Source organism: Misgurnus anguillicaudatus, unplaced genomic scaffold (genome assembly GCF_027580225.2).
Source record: "Misgurnus anguillicaudatus unplaced genomic scaffold, ASM2758022v2 HiC_scaffold_29, whole genome shotgun sequence".
Lineage (NCBI taxonomy): Eukaryota > Metazoa > Chordata > Actinopteri > Cypriniformes > Cobitidae > Misgurnus > Misgurnus anguillicaudatus.
This window is the reverse complement of record NW_027395279.1, coordinates 4,588,502-4,607,543: the sequence shown is the minus strand read 5'-3', so window position 1 is coordinate 4,607,543 and position 19,042 is coordinate 4,588,502. Positions and strand designations below refer to the sequence as shown.

The 19,042-nt window shown below is 36.4% G+C and overlaps 1 protein-coding gene across 2 annotated transcripts in view; it reads right to left on the bottom strand.

Annotated features, from left to right (window-relative positions):
- The window catches only part of LOC141362940 (mitochondrial import inner membrane translocase subunit tim16-like), a 218,865-nt gene that overhangs the window by 102,351 nt on the left and 97,472 nt on the right, over positions 1-19,042 (bottom strand). For both annotated transcript variants that reach the window (XM_073865228.1, XM_073865226.1), the window contains exons 8-9: positions 15,289-15,372; positions 15,126-15,208 (exon numbers count right to left, since the gene is read on the bottom strand). In XM_073865228.1, coding sequence (XP_073721329.1) covers positions 15,126-15,208; positions 15,289-15,372 — 167 coding nt within the window. The remainder of the gene's footprint in view (positions 1-15,125; positions 15,209-15,288; positions 15,373-19,042) is intronic.

Genomic DNA, 19,042 nt, shown 5'->3' with positions numbered 1-19,042 from the left:
CAAATTATTTTCTTTTTTATCACAAAGCTGGACGTAGCGAAGTCCAGCGTAGGGCTTACACCCAACCATTTAACGTCCGGCTGCTGCAACCGTCCCCAGACATTTCTTCTATAAAAAGGTAGGTAAAGATTATTTCGGTGTTATTTATAACTTGAATGACTGCATTAAAAGCAAAGCGAGCTCTGCAGCAAGACTGCGTATAATAAAACAGAGGTAAATACTATAATCACAGTGGAATGTGCCTGTTATAATACAACCTGTGGTTATGAGCACTACTTATATTTATACTTCATATATCTTTATTTTAAAGCAGAAGGTTGATGAATGTATCCATCATTAAGCTAAACTTACTGCACACATGGAGTGCTTGTAATTCTGTCTGCTTAGTGCACACTAAAATATATATATATATATAATCAGCCACATTAACTTCATTCATAATGTAAAACAATAAACTGCTGGTGCTCTGGACAGTCACAAACTTACTGCATAAAAATAAACAATACCTCACATTTAAGTAAATTCATTTCCCATTATGATCTCACATCTATTTCAGGCACAAAGAAAAGCAAATGTAAAATCTTAATGAATACACCATTCATGTGAAAGGATCTCCTTTCTTATTATTCCCTACTTCCCATCAAGAGGAAATTCTTTCTGTCCCACCCACGTCCCACTAAATCCATTCGGATGAAGTTGGGAATCTCATTATAGAGCTTCTGTAACTCTTGAGTTCTTCCATTCAACCGCGGCAGCAGGCAGGTGCATCACCATGACGACCGGATCCATGAGGATGCTTGATCTTACTGTACATATTTTTCATTTCATTACAGGTCATACCGGAGAAATCTTTAAAACAGCCTAAAAACTGTCTAAAATCAGCCAAGAGAAATTTTAGTGATTGACAGTTGGTTTAACAAAACGACCTAATCTGCATAATCGCCCATCATGGTCTCTAGAGGAAATTAATGACTCTTCTACTGACACTAATACAAAGTTATACAACAGATAAACAAACCTTAGTGCATATTTAAAATCACACGCTGCTCCAAAAACGACATCGTGCTAAATAACAGATCATCTAGGATTCATGAATCACAAAGACAGCTACTAATAAATAAAACACATTAAACTTCACAAAGCTGGAAATCAATGGTCAACGCAGGTAGCTCCAAAAAGAGCAGCTGTATGTAATCGTGTTTGACGTTACGTAGTCCATTTCTACATGAGAATAAAAAGGTCTGACAATTTTATGGTATTAAAACTATTACAGCAAATCCAGATCATTCAAGCACGATATAAAATCTGAATGAAACGGCACATGAATTTCGGCTCCTAAAGTTTAAAATGGTCACGCTAAACAAAAATCTTTCCCGAGAGGCAAAATTGCGTAAGATTAAGACTTCAGAGACTTGAATTACGTGTGTTTTTGACTGTATATCCCACTGCCAAACCTCATTATATCTGAGACGTATGCATAAAGCAAGAAACTTAAATTAAATTGAACTTCTTTAATGATGGTTAGACCTTTTCTCTGGAAAAGTTAAAAGTTAAAATGAATTTAACATATTCATCTGAACTATCCATGCGTGTGCGTGTCTGTCGTTTAGTGTTGGCAGACACGAGCGGCCATTCTCATGAAGGCAGCACAGGAAACCAGTCTTAATGTGAAACACACGCTCGTGCAGTGACCGCGTGGAGAGGCGACCGCTCCATACAAACAGCTCCAATCACACACACACAAAAACGTATTCATAACAAAACTGACTCGCACTGAAAAGAGAGATGGTGGGGGTACTTTACTTTGGTATACCTTAGTTACAATACTATGAAATAATAAAGCCTATGAAAATGTTAAATCAAAACATTCACTACCATTGTATATGCAATCCTGTCTGTAAAACAGACTAATAATAAAGTCTAATAATAAGATTACGAGCATCAAAATTTGATTTCAGACAGGCTCCAAAACGGAGTCAATACCATTGACCATATGATAAAATCACAGTCGCCACCTTGGCAGCGCATCACCACGCGTATCACTTGATTGGATAACTGAAAATGGACAAAAATGCGGGATGTGGGTGGAGCCGAGTTGCCTGGTTGCTGAAACCACGCCCAGCTAGCTCGACGGTAGTGACAGCAGCGGTAGTTCACCTGTCACTCAAGCGGCCACGCCCTTAATTATGCAGAACTTTAAGGCTTAATGTAATTGAAACGGATGATTTACAAAAAGTTCACCCCCTCACAGTTAGCTATATAGACATAAAACACCAGGCTGAAAACATATTTTTTACTGTAAAGTTGAGTGATCCCAATCTCAAGAAATGTTTTGACAAACCTTTTGTAGTGTATGAGAAAACACCAAATCTCCGAAATATTTTGGTTGGAGTTGATTTGAAACCTGCTACTCATTTCTTGAACAAAATACCATATGGGAATTACAGATGTGGTAACTGTCAACAGTACAATTTTACATATAAGACGTCGACCGTCACACATCCTCACACAGGAAAATCTTTAAGATTCGAGGCACTATTTAGTGTAAGTGGCCCTTGTAGTGTTATATCGATAACCTTAATGAAAATGTCTAAGTTTACAGCAGAAAACATATGTTTATGGCCTAGTACAAAAACGGTTTTTGGTCTATATATATTTTGCCTTTAATGACAACTGTCAAGGGGATGAATTTGTTTCTAACTCATCCGTTTGAATTATATAAAACCTTAAAAGTTCTGCATAATTAACTACCGCCACTACCGTAGAGCTAGATGGGCGTGGTTTCAGCAACCAGGCACATCAGCTCCACCCACGTTCCGCCTCTTTGCCCATTTATGGTTATCCAAAGTGACGTGTGGTGACACAGTGCAAAGATGGCGACCGCTGGCTCTTCCCACTTTTGGCTTCAACAAAACTCTTCAGAAACGTATGGACACTACATCCATGTTTTATACATGATATTAACCAGTGGTAAGAAAACAGAAATGGGAATCGAAATGAGACAGAATGATTTTGCCACTGTTTATATAAATGTATTCAGCACCTGAACAGTAAAGACTTTATCAGCAGGGTTGTGCTGATAAAAAGGTTTTCATTGTGTGAGTCTACTTGAGAAAGCTGATATTGCAATGACCGCTTTAACAGACACTATGAAACAATCTAGTGAAATGAACTATTATTAACTAATAGGCAAAAAGGCTTTGAGAGGTTTAAAATGCCACATATGAGTAATAACCTTTCAGGGAAATGAGTGCAGAATTCCTAATTAAAAACATACTGGCCCGAAAAAAGGAAAACCGAGTGGAAAGGGAGTGTTTTTCTCTTCACTTTCACTTTGTTATTCTTTTACTGCAGCACAAAAAGGGACTTTATTCCAGAGACGCCGTGAAAATACCTGAGGGATGGATACAAAGACGCCGGGGATTTATGGTAGATGTTAACTGCCAGCTGTCAAAAATTTCCACATCCATCATTAATAAAGGGGAGCGAAGTCTTTATGGGACTTCAGCGTGGCTGTTTAATTGGAATCCCATTGCATTTGAGTTTGACTCTGTCTGGAGGTCATCAGGTACAATGAGCGGGGATGAAAAAATGCATTTATGACGGCTTACACAACCTTTGGACAAAAGATCAAACTGCTATGTGGTACCACATTTGGGGGGGACCATTTTTCACCTTAGCCATAACCATAAACCTTTTTAGGACGCGTCTCCTAAAAACTTTCGGAGCTCTCTTCCCGTCACTCCCAATTAAAGTCTTCATTCCTTCAAACCAAAGGTCTGGAAGTTTAAATCAAGACCAGTTCACCTAAACACCAAGGACGCCCGCCATGACCTCGATGACCAGATCTAACAAACGAAGAAAATCATCAACCCGGTTGGGCTCCATCTGCACAAAGTGGCTAAAGAAAGCACCAAGGGAGAAAAATGAAACTACTGTATAGCCGTCCAACGCACACAAAACGTAAACACAACGTTAGCTGTACTCAAAGCAGCTGCCAGTAATCCAGGTCTGCCGACTTCATCTGGGTTTGATTTGGTTAGCAGGAAGGGGAAAAAACGAGGGGCACGTATTAGACCGACTGCCCTGATTAAAGTGAATTCGGATCGGTTACAGCAGTCGCCCGAGCCCGCTACCACCGTAGCCGGAGAAAAATAAACAGACCCCACCCGAACCCCGGAGAACGTATTAAACAAACAAGATCTACTTATTCACAACCCCACTGTGGACTTGGCTTTCGTTCAGCTAATACCACATCCTCCACTCGGCACACATTGAAGAAGCAGCTTTAGGCTTAGGCAGAGAAGCTTCGCTTGGGTAAACGCAGCCGGGTCTCTGCAGGCCTGTGTTAAATCAGAGCTCGGTGAGGAACACTTAAACATCTCAAATGAGTCCCAGTTGGAAGGAGATTCACAAGATTATACGTTAGTTCACCCCGGCGCATATATATCTGGATATTTGCAGCAACTGTAAACAATTAGTTGGGGAAACTCGAGCCCCCCGTCGAGTTTATGGTTTTGTTGTGCTGCGTCCGTACTAAATCTAAATTTAATACTCCCGTTCCCCAAAGCAAGATATTTAAACCAAATTTAATTTTGATATAGAGACACAAAACCGATATTGATTAACAATATCCAGGTCGGGTTTATTTTGTGCCCCTGGAATCGTGTACTAGTCACCGCTCGAAAACCTGGTTGCAATTGAGGCCAATTGTAAAGTTGGCTGATTACAGCCGGGCCCGAAGGTGCTATTAAAATCATTATAATTATGTTTATGAGGTGGAAACGTGGGCGTGGTCAGGGGGTGTAAAACGCTGCAAGCTCGAAATGTGATAAAAATCATTTCAATGTGTTATAGTGGACAATAAAAGCATCGGTGATTTCACAACAACCTGTCTTAATAATGGAGGACATAAAGAAAAGATTTTGATACAAATGCAAAGCCAATTTAATATATTTTAGAGCTGAGCTTAACTGCAATATTTATATGCACTTTTGAAATTTCCATGACTTTTAAATCCCCCAGTTTCATTATTTTCCACAACTTTTCCAAGTTTGTAAATTCCAAAAATGAGATTTATGAGATTCAAGTTTTTTATGACTATGACTACGCTGTAATACCATGGTATTATAGGTTGATATATACCACATTGCAATACGTACCATATTTATGTCCCATAGTGTACATGCCATGGCACTTCAAGATACTTCAAGCTCCTGACAGTCCCTCCAGAAAAATGCTATTATGCGATTGCATGATTCAATGCATAATCAGCCAAAGTACGCATACTTATGCGGGGGCCGCGTTTTAACAAATACGCTGCACTTTCGCAGCATAAATTGCAGATTTACGCTGCAAAATATGCGGGGCTTGCATGATTTCATAATCCCCGCATTTTAGTAGCAAAACGTCACATATATCTTAGCAGAAAGTTCAAAACGATGCATTTACTTCACACAAGCGCAGCCATGTCCCCTGTTTGCTATGGGAACGTTATGAAGTGACAAAATTACGCGAGTGAAATTCACTGAAAAGCTGCAAACCCCAATCGCAGTTTTTGCAAGTTCATGCAGTTTTTGCAAATTCATGCAGTTTTTGCAAGTTGAAGCAGTTTTTTAAACGTTTCTGCAGTTTTTGCAAGTTTCCGCAGTATTTGCAAGTTACCACAGATTTTGCAAGTTACCACAGATTTTGCAAGTTTCCGCAGTTTTTGCAAGTTTCCGCAGTTTTTGCAAGTTTCCGCAGTTTTTGCAAGTTTCCGCAGTTTTTGCAAGTTTCCACAGTTTTTGCAAGTTTCCACAGTTTTTGCAAGTTTCCGCAGTTTTTGCAAGTTTCCGCAGTTTTTGCAAGTTTCCACAGTTTTTGCAAGTTTCCACAGTTTTTGCAAATTTCCACAGTTTTTGCAAGTTTCCGCAGTTTTTGCAAGTTTCCGCAGTTTTTGCAAGTTTCCGCAGTTTTTGCAAGTTTCCACAGTTTTTGCAAGTTTCCACAGTTTTTGCAAATTTTCGCAGTTTGTGCAATTTCACACAGTTTTTGCAAGTTCCGGCAGTTTTTGCAAGTTTCGGCAGTTTTTGCAAGTTTCCACAGTTTTTGCAAATTTTCGCAGTTTGTGCAATTTCACACAGTTTTTGCAAGTTTCCGCAGTTTTTGCAAATTTTCGCAGTTTGTGCAATTTCACACAGTTTTTGCAAGTTTCCGCAGTTTTTGCAAATTTTCGCAGTTTTTGCAAGTTTTCACAGTTTTTACAAGTTTTCGCGGTTTACAAAGTTTTTGCAAGTTTTCGCAGTTTTTCCAAGTTCACACAGTTTTTGCAAGTTCACACAGTTTTTGCAAGTTTCCGCAGTTTTTCCGAGTTCCCACAGTTTTTGCAAGTGTTCGCAGTTTTTGCAAGTTTCCTCAGTTTTTCCAAGTTTCCTCAGTTTTTCCAAGTTCACGCAGTTTTTGCAAGTTCAAGCAGTTTTTTCAAGTTTTTCGCAGTTTTTGCAAATTTCCGCAGTTTTGCAAGTTTTCGCAGTTTTTGCAAGTTTTCGCAGTTTTTGCAAGTACACAGTTTTTGCAAGTTTCCACAGTTTTTGCAAGTTTCCACAGTTTTTGCAAGTTTCCGCAGTTTTTGCAAGTTTTCGCAAATTTTCACAGTTTTTGCAAGTTTTCGCAGTTTTTGCAAGTTTCCGCAGTTTTTGCAAGTTCACGCAGTTTTTGCAAGTTTCCGCAGTTTTTGCAAGTTCACACCGTTTTTGCACGTTACTGCAGTTTTTGCAAGTTCACCCAATTTCATTGCATAAAATTGCATAAATATCCCGCATTTTATAAGAAAACATGCCGCAAGGTCAAGGATTTTTGCCCGCGACCATCACAAAAAACGTTTTTTTCAAGAAGGACTGTGTATAGCTCAGTGGTATAGCATCGCATGTTGCCTGGTTCGAACCCAGGGACCACATACACCGATAAAAAATGTATAGCATGTGATGCACTGTAAGTCGCTTCATGTAAAAGCATCTGCCAAATGCATAAATGTAGATGTACTTAAACATTGGTACATGTAAAAAACAATGCCATAGTACACTCTCAGAAATGGTTAAAAATAGTCACTAGCTGTCACTGGAGCGATACCCTTTCCAAAAGTACACATATGCACCTAAAGAGTGCATATTAGTACTGATTGGTATACCAAATGTATACATATTTGCACCTAAATGGTTCGTTTTTGAAAGGGTACTGCCCCAGTGACAGCTAGGGACCATTTTTACTTTTAGTTTGACTTACAGTACATCCAGGATTTTACCAAAGATTCATCTGCTTCTGATGTATGCCCAAACTTCATAATTATCCCATTTTTCCTTTAGATCAACCACAAAATAAATTACAAGGCATTAAATTGTTAACAAACAAAACAAACAACAGAGTAATTCCTGATATTAGATACAACAGGAGAGCATGTACATGAAGCCATTTTCATTAGTTAATGCTTGTGATGTAAACAGCATGATCTTATCTAAACTCATTGTTCTATAAAAATCACTGTCCATTTAATTTATCTAAACATAAACAGGAGACACATACTGGACGGCTGTTTAATGAAGTACACAGTCATCACTCAGATGATACTTGCTTATCCATAAGACGTTTTTAACAATATACTGTCTCAATAAAACATAATAGCCTTGAGATTAGGTCGCAGTCATAATAAGGTGACAGACCGGCTGGTACTCCAGCAGTAATGCATTGAGATGGATTGAGTTTGTCTCATGAGTCGTGCCAGACACCGTGATTAAGATCTGGACTGAGGAAGCATTATCTCTCTTGGCCTTTTATTACTGCTCATATTTTTAGATTCTTGCAAGCGAGGGGAAGTGATGATCACATTTTCCCCCCAATTTGATTCCTGATTCCTGTTTGTCCTGGCCAGCAACCAGTAAGGCAATTAAATGCAGAGAGAAGGAACTTCGATCCGGTAATCGCAAAAAACAGAAACCATCACGCTTCATTCTATTCACAGCTGTACAGGTGTTTGATACATACAGATCTACAGTAACATCAAAATTAGGAATGAACCAATAGAACATTTTTGTGCCAATACCGATATTCAGTTACCTAAAATGACATCGTTTTACTCTTTAGTCCAGGGGTCTCAATTCAAAAATTCAAATTCCCTATATCAAAATATTTGGGATAGGGCTGCAACGATTAATCGCGTGTCCCATTAACAATGACTCTGACATTGATTCAGAATCGATTTTGAATGGATTCAGTATTTCACGCACAGCTTGTTCGTGTACTACGGCATTTGTTCAGTAGGAAGTATCTAAAATCATTATGAGTCTGAGTCGTTTATAACGTGCATTTAAAAAAGCAACACTCGTTAAACAAAATCATTTAAAATATTCTTTATTATCATAAAAATACCTGAAACAATTTGAAGAACGGCGATATAAATATTCCTCTAGACAGTGGCTGATTCTTAATATGCGTTCTTCAGCGATCTTGCGTCCTTGTGTCCTCGCTCTACGTCATCATAAACTGTCGAAGTTCAATTCCAATTCTCAAGAACACAAGTACAGAGAACGCATGAAAATACCGGGATGTGTTCTTGATATCGAGGATGCATCTTCTGTGGTACTACTTCTGTGGCACAAAGAGAGTTTCTGCACGAGAGCGCCCCCTGGCTTTGGGATGTGCTGGGATTTCACCGTAATTCATTAAAATTAATTAATTGAGAAAACGCGCATTTGCACGATTAATCGTCACAGCCCTAATTTGGGAATATAGATTTTCATATATTATTATGCTTCTTTGATAAAGTTACAACACCTAGGCATACGTAGCAACGTAACTTGCGTAATGTCCCCAAACCTTTGGCCTCACGTCACGAAAATGCTAAGCAGCTCCCGCCACCAACCACAACAACAAAACACATGGAGAAATAAAAATGAATGTGTAGGACGAGGTGCGGAACAAATTAAGGTCGGGAATATACATCATCTAAAGAAAAGAAGGTCAAGTTGCTAAATCTAATGTTTGGGAACGGTTCTCAGAAACAGTTGCAACAAACACTGCTTTGTAAATGTTGAAAATGTTAATCATTATCCTATCTTGTTATTAATATGACCATGCTAGTTTCTATGGTTCATAAGTTATGTTATTGCAAATTTAGAGGGCGATGTAATCTAATGGCTGTTCCCAAGCACTTTTAGGCTGAAATAAAGCATGTTTTAATTTACATTACAATGTCTATTATGTCAATTTAATGGTTACAGGTGCAGGCGGGTTGTAAAAATAGATACAGTGGTGATAATTTCATAAAAGTGGGACCCGCGGGTTGAAAAAAACCCTGACCCATGCATCACTACAACACATGTATTTGTGTCTGTGGGTGGGGTTAATTATTTAAATATTTGTTTTCTCTTGCAGTGTTAACTACTGTCTTTGTTAGCATAAACATGAGAAAGTTGTAGTAGTATTGGACAGCTTGACACCAGATGAGCTGCATCTCAACCCTAAAACACACAAAACTCTCCATATTGCAGAAAATAACTCAAGTCCTTCTTAGATGACCTTGTGCTCATTAGCATTAGTTAAGCTTGGGTTAACTCAATTCTGTCTCGGCTCACCACACATCTTTCACTTCGGGCAAATACATAAAGCCAACGACGACATAGTCTGGCCTTGTAAAACACGTTATACTGTGATCATGTGAAATACTCAAGGCGTTCAAAATCGAAGGTCTGCTACAATAGCACACAGTATTATGTTGATTCTTTATGAGGGGGATTTTGCCTCCACACAGAGGGGCAGTTATCCGGCTCAACAGTGGAAAAAGGGTAAGCCTTTAAAGTTTAAGTGGTGTGTTTAAGCCAAACTTTAAAACTGCAAAAGGATGCATTAAACCAGGAAATAAAAAATAACTTTTGGTTTCCTATAAGCACCTCTCCAATCGCTCCTTGCACACCTTTACATCTGAACCCAAAACTCTGGACCGCAGCACACGTCGGCCCGCAATCCAGAGGAGAATAAACACAACTGTGCTGCTATAACAGTGCCACAACAGAGACGTGTAAACACAGCATTTCATTTCACAGGCCTTGGGTACCGCAGGGCTCCTACTGTAAACAGGGCTGTCAGTGGATCTCTTACTGCAGTAAGAGCTCAGCTGCCCGTCCGCCTGCCCGGACTGGACCTGTGCCATCAAAACCAGGGCCAAAAGTTCTGCCACAGCTCAAAAAATAAACCTGAGGCCTGAGACGACACAGAAGCTACTTTTCACCACACGTTTGTGTTTTAAAAAATACCCAGGATTCTTGAAGCCAACCTAAACGGCAAAAAATACCTTCTTTGGCCAAAAATATGTTTTGAATATATGCGAAATACATCATGTAGAAAGTAAAGCTTAATTAAATAAATGTTTGAATTTGGAAATATATTTAGTTTTAACCTTCATATTTTAAAGAGCACCAATGGTCCGATTCACGATTTTACATTTCCTTTGGTGTGTAAGTGTGTATTAGGACATGTTAACAATATGCAAATGGTACAAACCCCAAAGTAAACGTTGACGCGAGTTATCGACTCTAACGTAAATCTCTTTTCTTGGACTATAACAAACACACGAATTGTAGGCAACAGTTTACTGCATTGGAACGAATCTTTTAAACATGGTAAGGAGCGTCACATTTCCGGCTGACGTCAGAGGTATTCAGGCCAATCACAAGGTACAGATTAGATGGGCAATCAGGGACAAAATCATTGTACAAAATCTGTGCGTTTTAGGAAGAGACTGAAATCTGAAGCTACAAAAATCTACAGTATGTGGAAAATAATGTGTTTTTAAACCATAAACCACGCAAACACATTGTATTATACCAAATACACAAAATAACATTGTTTTTTAGCAATGAAATAGGTGCTCTTTAACCTGTTAACCTTTTTTTGTTTTCTGAACCCCCCCACAAAAAATGTCATAGCTAAACTAAAATAGATACAGTTTATGAAGTCTTTGCACTAAAAGCATAAGTTTGGTCTCATTTGAAAGCAGACACTTGGAAGTTTATTAAGAGGTGAACATTAGTTACTGTCATAATGAAAAAAGTTGTTATAGAGAGCTTAAATTATACTTGTTTATTAACTCCACCAAACATTTATGAAATATTGTTATGAAAAACTAAATAAAAATGGCCTTGGAGCAATCTAGAAATGCTCTGCAGATAAAGCCACAGGTCTGACCATGTTCTGTTTTAAATCTGAAGATGATACCTCTAAAACTCTGTATTTTATTAAATGTTTTTTAGACCCATGTCATGTAAATTTATTTAGAGAAAACAGCAAAAATGCTAAGCTAATGTTTGTTTATTTATATCTCAAAACATCCTTTCAGTTTATTGTCCTATTGCTCCGGGTTTTAAACAGACTCATTAAATAAGCATCCGAATGAGTCATTAACAACTTTTAATCCTGGATATGGCTGTCTAAATGTTTATTTTATTATTATTATTAATAATTACTCATACATTCTATTTAGTGTTTTATTTCCTCCTTTTGTCTCAATTCACTTTCTTTTTATTAAATTCCTTTCTTACAAAAAGAAACTTACCTTAACGAAGCTTTACCAGTCGAAATTATTCCTAGAAACATATATCTCATATCTCCAGACAGCAGATGTTTACAGAACAGCTAGTACGTTAGCTTAGCATACCATCAAAACACGACAAATAAAAGCATTTATAATAAAACTCACTTTATAACATCAAAAGTCGAGTGCTTAAACAATCATGCGTGATCTGATGTGGCTTTGGATCATAAAATAAGACCGAAAATAAACAGTTTTATGCTATTTATGCTGTTAGCTTAGCATAGCATTATAATATATAGTACTGTTATGAAAATACCAGACATAGCGTTAAAAATACAGACAAACCATATATAATCTTAATCGTGTTTATTGTCTCCATGGTTTTAAAACATCAAAACATCTTTATTTGCATGTTATTATAAAAACAGCGATCGCTCGTTGCAGGTCACTGTTCAAGTTCACGTCTGACTGACAGCTGCTGCTGAGCTCTGACGTCTGATTATTTCTCAGAAAGTTTCATATTGAGACTTTAGCGCCCTCCGGCTTCACGTATGAATGAAACAAACTGAGTGGGAATGACTGCAGACTCAAACTTGCTCATATCGCCATTTTTGGAATAAAAATGGGTGAAATATTACCCCCCCTGCAGAAATTTGAAGTAAACATATAAAATTGAAGTAATATTTCTCCAAATATGCATACTTTGAATTAAAAGCCCCGATGGATGTTGTTTTATCGAGTGCTTTCATGACGATCACGGAGGAGTATTTTTATCAATGAGTGCGGCTGAGGGTTATATTTCAAATTAAAGGTATGTACCGTTTTTCATTTTCATAACGTCTGACAAAAATGAAGAAATTACTGTTACTAGGATTCTCAGATTAAAATAAAGGTCAAAAACTAAATCTTAAATCAAAACACTTTTTAATGATGTATAGTTGTTTAATGTAAGTACATTTAAACTAACAGTAATTTAAATTATGTAAATAAATAGCTCTTCAGTACATCCACGTCCTCGCGCAGGTTATCAAGTTAAAATATATTTCAAAATGTATTTCAGGGGTAACAAATACATTTTTAATTTACAACCCATATGGAAAAAAAATATTTTCCAGCCCAAAAAAGTTTGTATAAAATTTATGAAGTATAAAATGTATAATTCTGTATAAAATATACAATTCTAATATTCATATATATATTTCATTTTAAGCTTTTAAACCCGTTTATGTTTACAGGTTCGTAATATACAAAGTTTTTCTTCCAATGTGACGTCAATATAAATGCTTTAAAAAAAAAATATTTTTAAAATATATTTCAAAATATACAAAAGATATATTCAGTAGCGCCTCACTGCAGAACGCGACATCCAGGGGGCGGGGTTGGATTTAGATCCAGGGGCGGAGCTGGATCCCGATCCAGAGATCCCATTGGTCGGCAGTTTTACCACAAGACACGTCATACACGTGTTGCTGCGTTACCATTTCCGCATTAAGTCGTAACTAAATTAAGTTATTATTTTGACATAAAAACTAACTTTACTTATGACTACAATAAAAGTAGTGCCTTTAGGGTGAAATGTAAGTTTTTTGCTATAATGGTTTGGAGTAAAACATTTCGGGTAAGCCTACTATGAGTAATTTTACCACATGCAGTTTAAGACCTATTAATGGATACAGTATAAATATGCATAATTATTAAAATATATAGGCTATGGCATGTTATTTAGAAATTAATAAATTGAATGTTTATCTTGTATGGACTTTGAACTTGTTTTAACGCGTCTTTGCTTACAGCCATTAGGAAACAGGTTTCCCTCGTAGATGGTTTACTTTTTTTATTTGCTAATAAAAGATATCAAATTAATTTGTTTTTATATTTACTCGTATAGGAATAGCTGTGTTATAAGTGGGATAATGTACAAATAAATCTCTTCAGTGATATCAAACTGTCGGGAACGTGTCCGTACCTCTCCTTACACCTAACTGTGATACTTTCTAAATTATGAATCTTTCTCAACTATATTATTAATCAAACATACACTTAAATTGATAAGAGCAAACGTTGGCGACCACAGGTTGCAACTAATTGCGGGCTGCAACAACGCAAATATACTGGTTCATTTGGCGGAACAAAGTATATAAAGTGGGAGGAGTTGGATCTAGATCCAACCCCGCCCCCTGGATGTTGTGTTCCGCAGTGAGGACCATCTCGATATATTGGTGAAAAATACATTTTTGTAAATATATTTTAGGGCCATTTTTTGTATATTTTTAAATATATTTTAAAAAAATATATATTTTTAAAGCATTTACATTGACGTCACATTGGAAGAAAAACTTTGTATATTACTTGTATATTACAAACCGTCACATTTTTCTTCCAATGTGACGTCAATATAAATGCTTTAAAAAAATATTTATTTTTAAAATATATTTCAAAATATACAAAAGATATATTGGTGAAAAATACATTTTTGTAAATATATTTTAGAACATATATATTTTGGGCCATTTTTTGTATATATTTTTAAATATATTTAAAATTATATCTGAAAATATTTTTAAAATTATATTTGAAAATATATGTTTGTCATATAGTAAAATTGAAGGTTAATTACCATTAAATATGTACAGTGGTCTAAAAATGTATTTTGGACACATATTGGTTATATAAATATTAAATCAAAAGGTATTCATTTTAACAGCACAATAACACATTTCGAGCATGATATTTCACAAAATAAGATTACTATGGTTTGGTAAATAGATATAATGCTCAAAATAAAGAGACAAAAGTAAAGATCCACTGATATATTGGTCAAAAATAGGTATCGGTTCACAAAAGCAGATTTTCACATTAACGCTATCAGTCGATAGTTTTAAAACAGCTAGGGATGCACGATATATCGGCCGACATATCTTTATCGGCCGATAACTGCTTATTTGTAATATTATCGGTTATCGGTCTGATAGCAAAATTAGGCAGATAAATGAAAGCCGATAAATTATGGATTATTTTGGTTTGTTGAACCACTTCAACTCATTGCTGGCCATGTGGAGTTTTGATTGGTGCTTTCTGTGACATAGCACAAAGATGACACGTGTTGCGGGCTTAAGAAGAGTATGCTAGTCTAGCGCAAAGACAAGATGTCCGCAGTGTGGGAGTTTTTCATTGTGAAAATAATATATATATATATATATATATATATATATATATATCGGTTATCGGCCCCCAAATATAAAGAATTATCGGTTATCGGTATCGGCCAAAATTTCCATATCGGTGCATCCCTAAAAACAGCCAAGAAAAAATGCACCAAAGTTGTTACTGGTCCACCTTTCAAAAAGTCCACCTTTGTACCTAAAAGATGTATACTGGTACCTCAAATGTGCATATCTGTAACAAAATCTTACATATTAGGACCATTTTAAAAGGTACCGTCCCACCTATTTTTCTGAGAGTGTATGAAATCCGTCATAAACAAACACCAGCATCAAACAGGAGACAAAACAATGTCCGTTACATGTAAAGCACATGAAGTATGTTTAACATTTTGACTTACGCATTGGAGGTGGCCAAAGACACAGAGCTGAGAGATAAGCTGAACTTCCTGCTGTCCCACAATCTCACTTCCTGCTGACGTACCTACATATAAACACACATGTTAATTCTAGATCATTTTAACATTACTGCATCAAATAGGCTATACAACTGTAGAAAACTACCTGGTTAAAGCCAGTGGTGATCAAGTGGTCATCTTTGACCCAAAGGATGCGAGAGTCTTTGTTACCCTGAAGTCCTTGAACGCACTGCAGGAAAAAAGACAAACAAAACAAACAAAAAGCAATGATTGATACATTATTTTAATCACAGAAGTCAGTAGGACTCAACAAGGATTTTCTCTTTGAAGACATTACAGATGGAGACAGAGGTGAGTTAATGGTTGGATGTTGAAAGCAGAGGTGCAGTAGGATGACCTGAAAGATTGACAAAAGTCTTCCTGTCCTTTAAAGATGCTGTTTGAGATACAGGACATCAGAGCAGACCTGTGATGACACTCATTGACTGACAGACAGCAAATCATCACGGGGCTTTGAAACAACGATGCCATAATTGCTAGCACGGATACAACGCTGTTTAAATGCTGAGAAACGACTCCATCTGATATGCGTATTTCATGAAGACCTTTCTAAAGGAAATGAGGGTTTATCTGTACACATCATTTTGTTGTATTTACATTTTTGTTTTTTGTTTTAAATATGCAATAAATGTCCATTAATTACTGTGGATATATAATTTAATAAATACATCCACATCCCAAAATGACCAATATCCAGATGTACAGTAGTCTTTGAGCAAAATTGCTGTATTTTAAAATACATAATTGGGTGATTCTCACGAAACCATTGAAACACCACGGCACTAATGATTTTAGCTTTAAAATGTGTAATATAGTAACATTAAAAAGCATCAGAATTAACACAATACTGTGTTCTACCTTGCACAATGTGTGATTTCAACATAAGAATTTATAATTGGAAATTTTATCTCATTTTCTGCTGAAATTCTCATTACCACAATGTGTCCAGCTGTGTTTGAACATGCGTTATGTTGTAATTTAATCAAATTAACACAAAGATATTAAGAAAAGATGTTTTGCTAGACTACTTTAGATGACAGAAAAAATATTTACTGAATATTCATGTATAATAATAATGAAGAAAAATTAGGAAAATGATGTGTCCATGCCTGATGTTCTCATCCTCCGCAACACTTTTTGAGAACAGTTTAAGCACACATACAGAATTTTAATAAAGTTTGATTTTGAGTGACCAAGCACATGGATCAGTTACTTCAAGATGGCTACCAGGTAAGATCATTTTTTTACAGTTAATTTGAAATATTGTCTTGTCAGAATGCTTACACGACATTTTGATTATCATTACCGCAACAGATGCTTATTAAATGTTAATTTAATTAATAGAAGCATAATACTTTGATTTTAAATGCATGTGCAGAATCTCCAAATTATGTTCTTTCAGGTTTGTCATGTCATTTTGAAAATATGTCAGTGTTGATGTTTTCTGACTGTTGCGGTAATGAGATTTTTTAGGACTAATTTTTTAAATTATGTTACAAAAAGTGTTAAATGATAAGTAAAAGTTTTTAAATTAATGTTCCCATTAACTCAAGACTTTGTTTTTCAATGTCTGGTGGGAAAAAAAGTAAATTTAAGCAATTTTTACATTTTCATGCTTGACATTTTTAAAACCAAGTTTTCGTGAGAATCACCCAATTAACGAATCGGGCATAGTCATGTAAAGCGTGCATATGTCTAAAGTTGGAGAACCAACAGGTCATGCTTGCAGTCTCGTAGCACATCAATGCTGACCAGGAACAAAGAGTAAAGAAAACAGATAACAAAGAAACTCCTGGAACTAAAATCCCATTCATTCTGATGTTGCATGCTTCATCTCAGTCACCGCACAGCTGCTCATTTATCACGAAAACGACCTGAACCCACAACAAACATCTGAACAGAGCCGCTGTGGGCACAGGTGAACTGAAGTCAGTCTGTATTCAGAAACAAACTAGATGGGAGAGTCAATAAACCACTTAACCACAGTCTTAGTGGAGAGAGCGTACAACAATGCACTTCTGTCTGAATTCTGCGTTTGCAAACAGAGATACAAGTTTTAGTTTTTTGTGGTTAAAACAACATACTCATACTGTCAGTGGACTTGAACTGAAATATTTATTTTACCATCTACTGTCTACCTTAGTGCTACACATTAACTAGGCAGTCATTTTTCCTCCTATATTGAAACATATTCCGTAACAGAAAAACTATGTAATAAAGTCAGACATGGTAGATGACTAATTTCTTTGAAACCATCAAATCATTGTCAGATGTATTGATCAGATGGGTTGATGAGTAAGTGACAAAAGAGGAACAGATCTGATGCAATTGGTGTTGAGAGATTTTGGGTGTGCAGTTTTGACTTCTTATCTCCTCTCGCACAGTTTTTGTAGGATTCAAGCCACACACATTCACATAAATATTATTCCCTCCAGCTTTTCCCAAACCTGGCCTGAATTTCCAATGCTAAATCTTGCAAACACAGTTTGAAAAACCTGAAAACAATAATAGATCTTCTGCTGTTACTGTATACTGAGACTGGCTCCAATCCCCAGATTTTAGTAGTCTCATTTTTACACCAAAACCAAAAGATACAAGAACATCACTCGCATCCAGTGTTGGGTAACGCATTACAAGTAACTTGCATAATGTAGTAATATTACTTTTCTGAAGTAACAGGTAAAGTGACGCATTACTTTTTTAAACGTACACATATAATTTTAGTTACTTTTTAAAAAAAGTAAAGAAAGTTTTTTTTGTTTAATTCATTTGATGTACTGAATTAAACTGAACATATTCACATTATGCACTCTATGCGTACACGCCTGTGTGGGAACAGACTGAGTCAGAAACCAGAGCTCTGGCAGGCCAGAGTTCGACATTTTTGTGATAAAATATACAATTTGCAAAACTTTTAATTAAAAAAAAAACACCTACAAGGCCTGAGATCAAGAGATCAAGCCTCAGCTTACTTTCCATTAAAAGTAACCAAGTAATGCAATTAGCTACATTTTTGGGAGTAACTTAATATTGTAATGCATTACTTTTAAAAGTAACTTTTCCCAACACTGCTTGCATCCAAAGTCCCTTTAGTAAAGTCGCACAACTAGGCGGCCATGTTTGCAATGCCTCCAGGCAGTTATTTTAGTCATGCAAGAATCAGCTTGAAAGGAAAAGGACAGATATCTCTAAATTCATGTGCTAAAATGCCAATTAAACGACATATTTATGACCCATAATTAAACCTGACATCAACTGTGCCATAACATTTGTTTCTTAAAGAAACACTCCACTTTTGTTGAAAATATGCTAATTTTCAGCTCCCTTAGTACATGATGTAGATACAGAAAAGTCAAGTTTTAAATAGGAAAAATACTGAAACTCTTTGGGGTTTTTTGCGCAATGCTAATGGTCTAATCAGATTGTGCTAAGCTATGCTAAAAGTGGTACTGCCAGATCTTTTGAATGGATTCCAAAACGGTAAAAATCTAATGTTTTAGGGGTGGAAAATCAGCATATTTGTGTCCCTTTAACCTCTCGATGCGCACTAGCTCGGGGCGGGATGACGTCAGCTTATTTTTTAACGCTGCTAACAATATCTATATAGCCTACTGTCTACAAACATTAATAATATTAACATTACTATACATCATTTAAAAGGTCTACAGGCTTAGCATCAATGTTTTGAGATACAGATTCTCTAGCATCATAAATGTAGTATTTTGTTACAGAAGTCCAGATGACAACAGAATATGAACGGGACGTCTTACCTTTGTGTTGATATAACGATCACGAATCGAATCCAGTCTGTTTCAGATGTGTGAATAACTCTTTAAAAC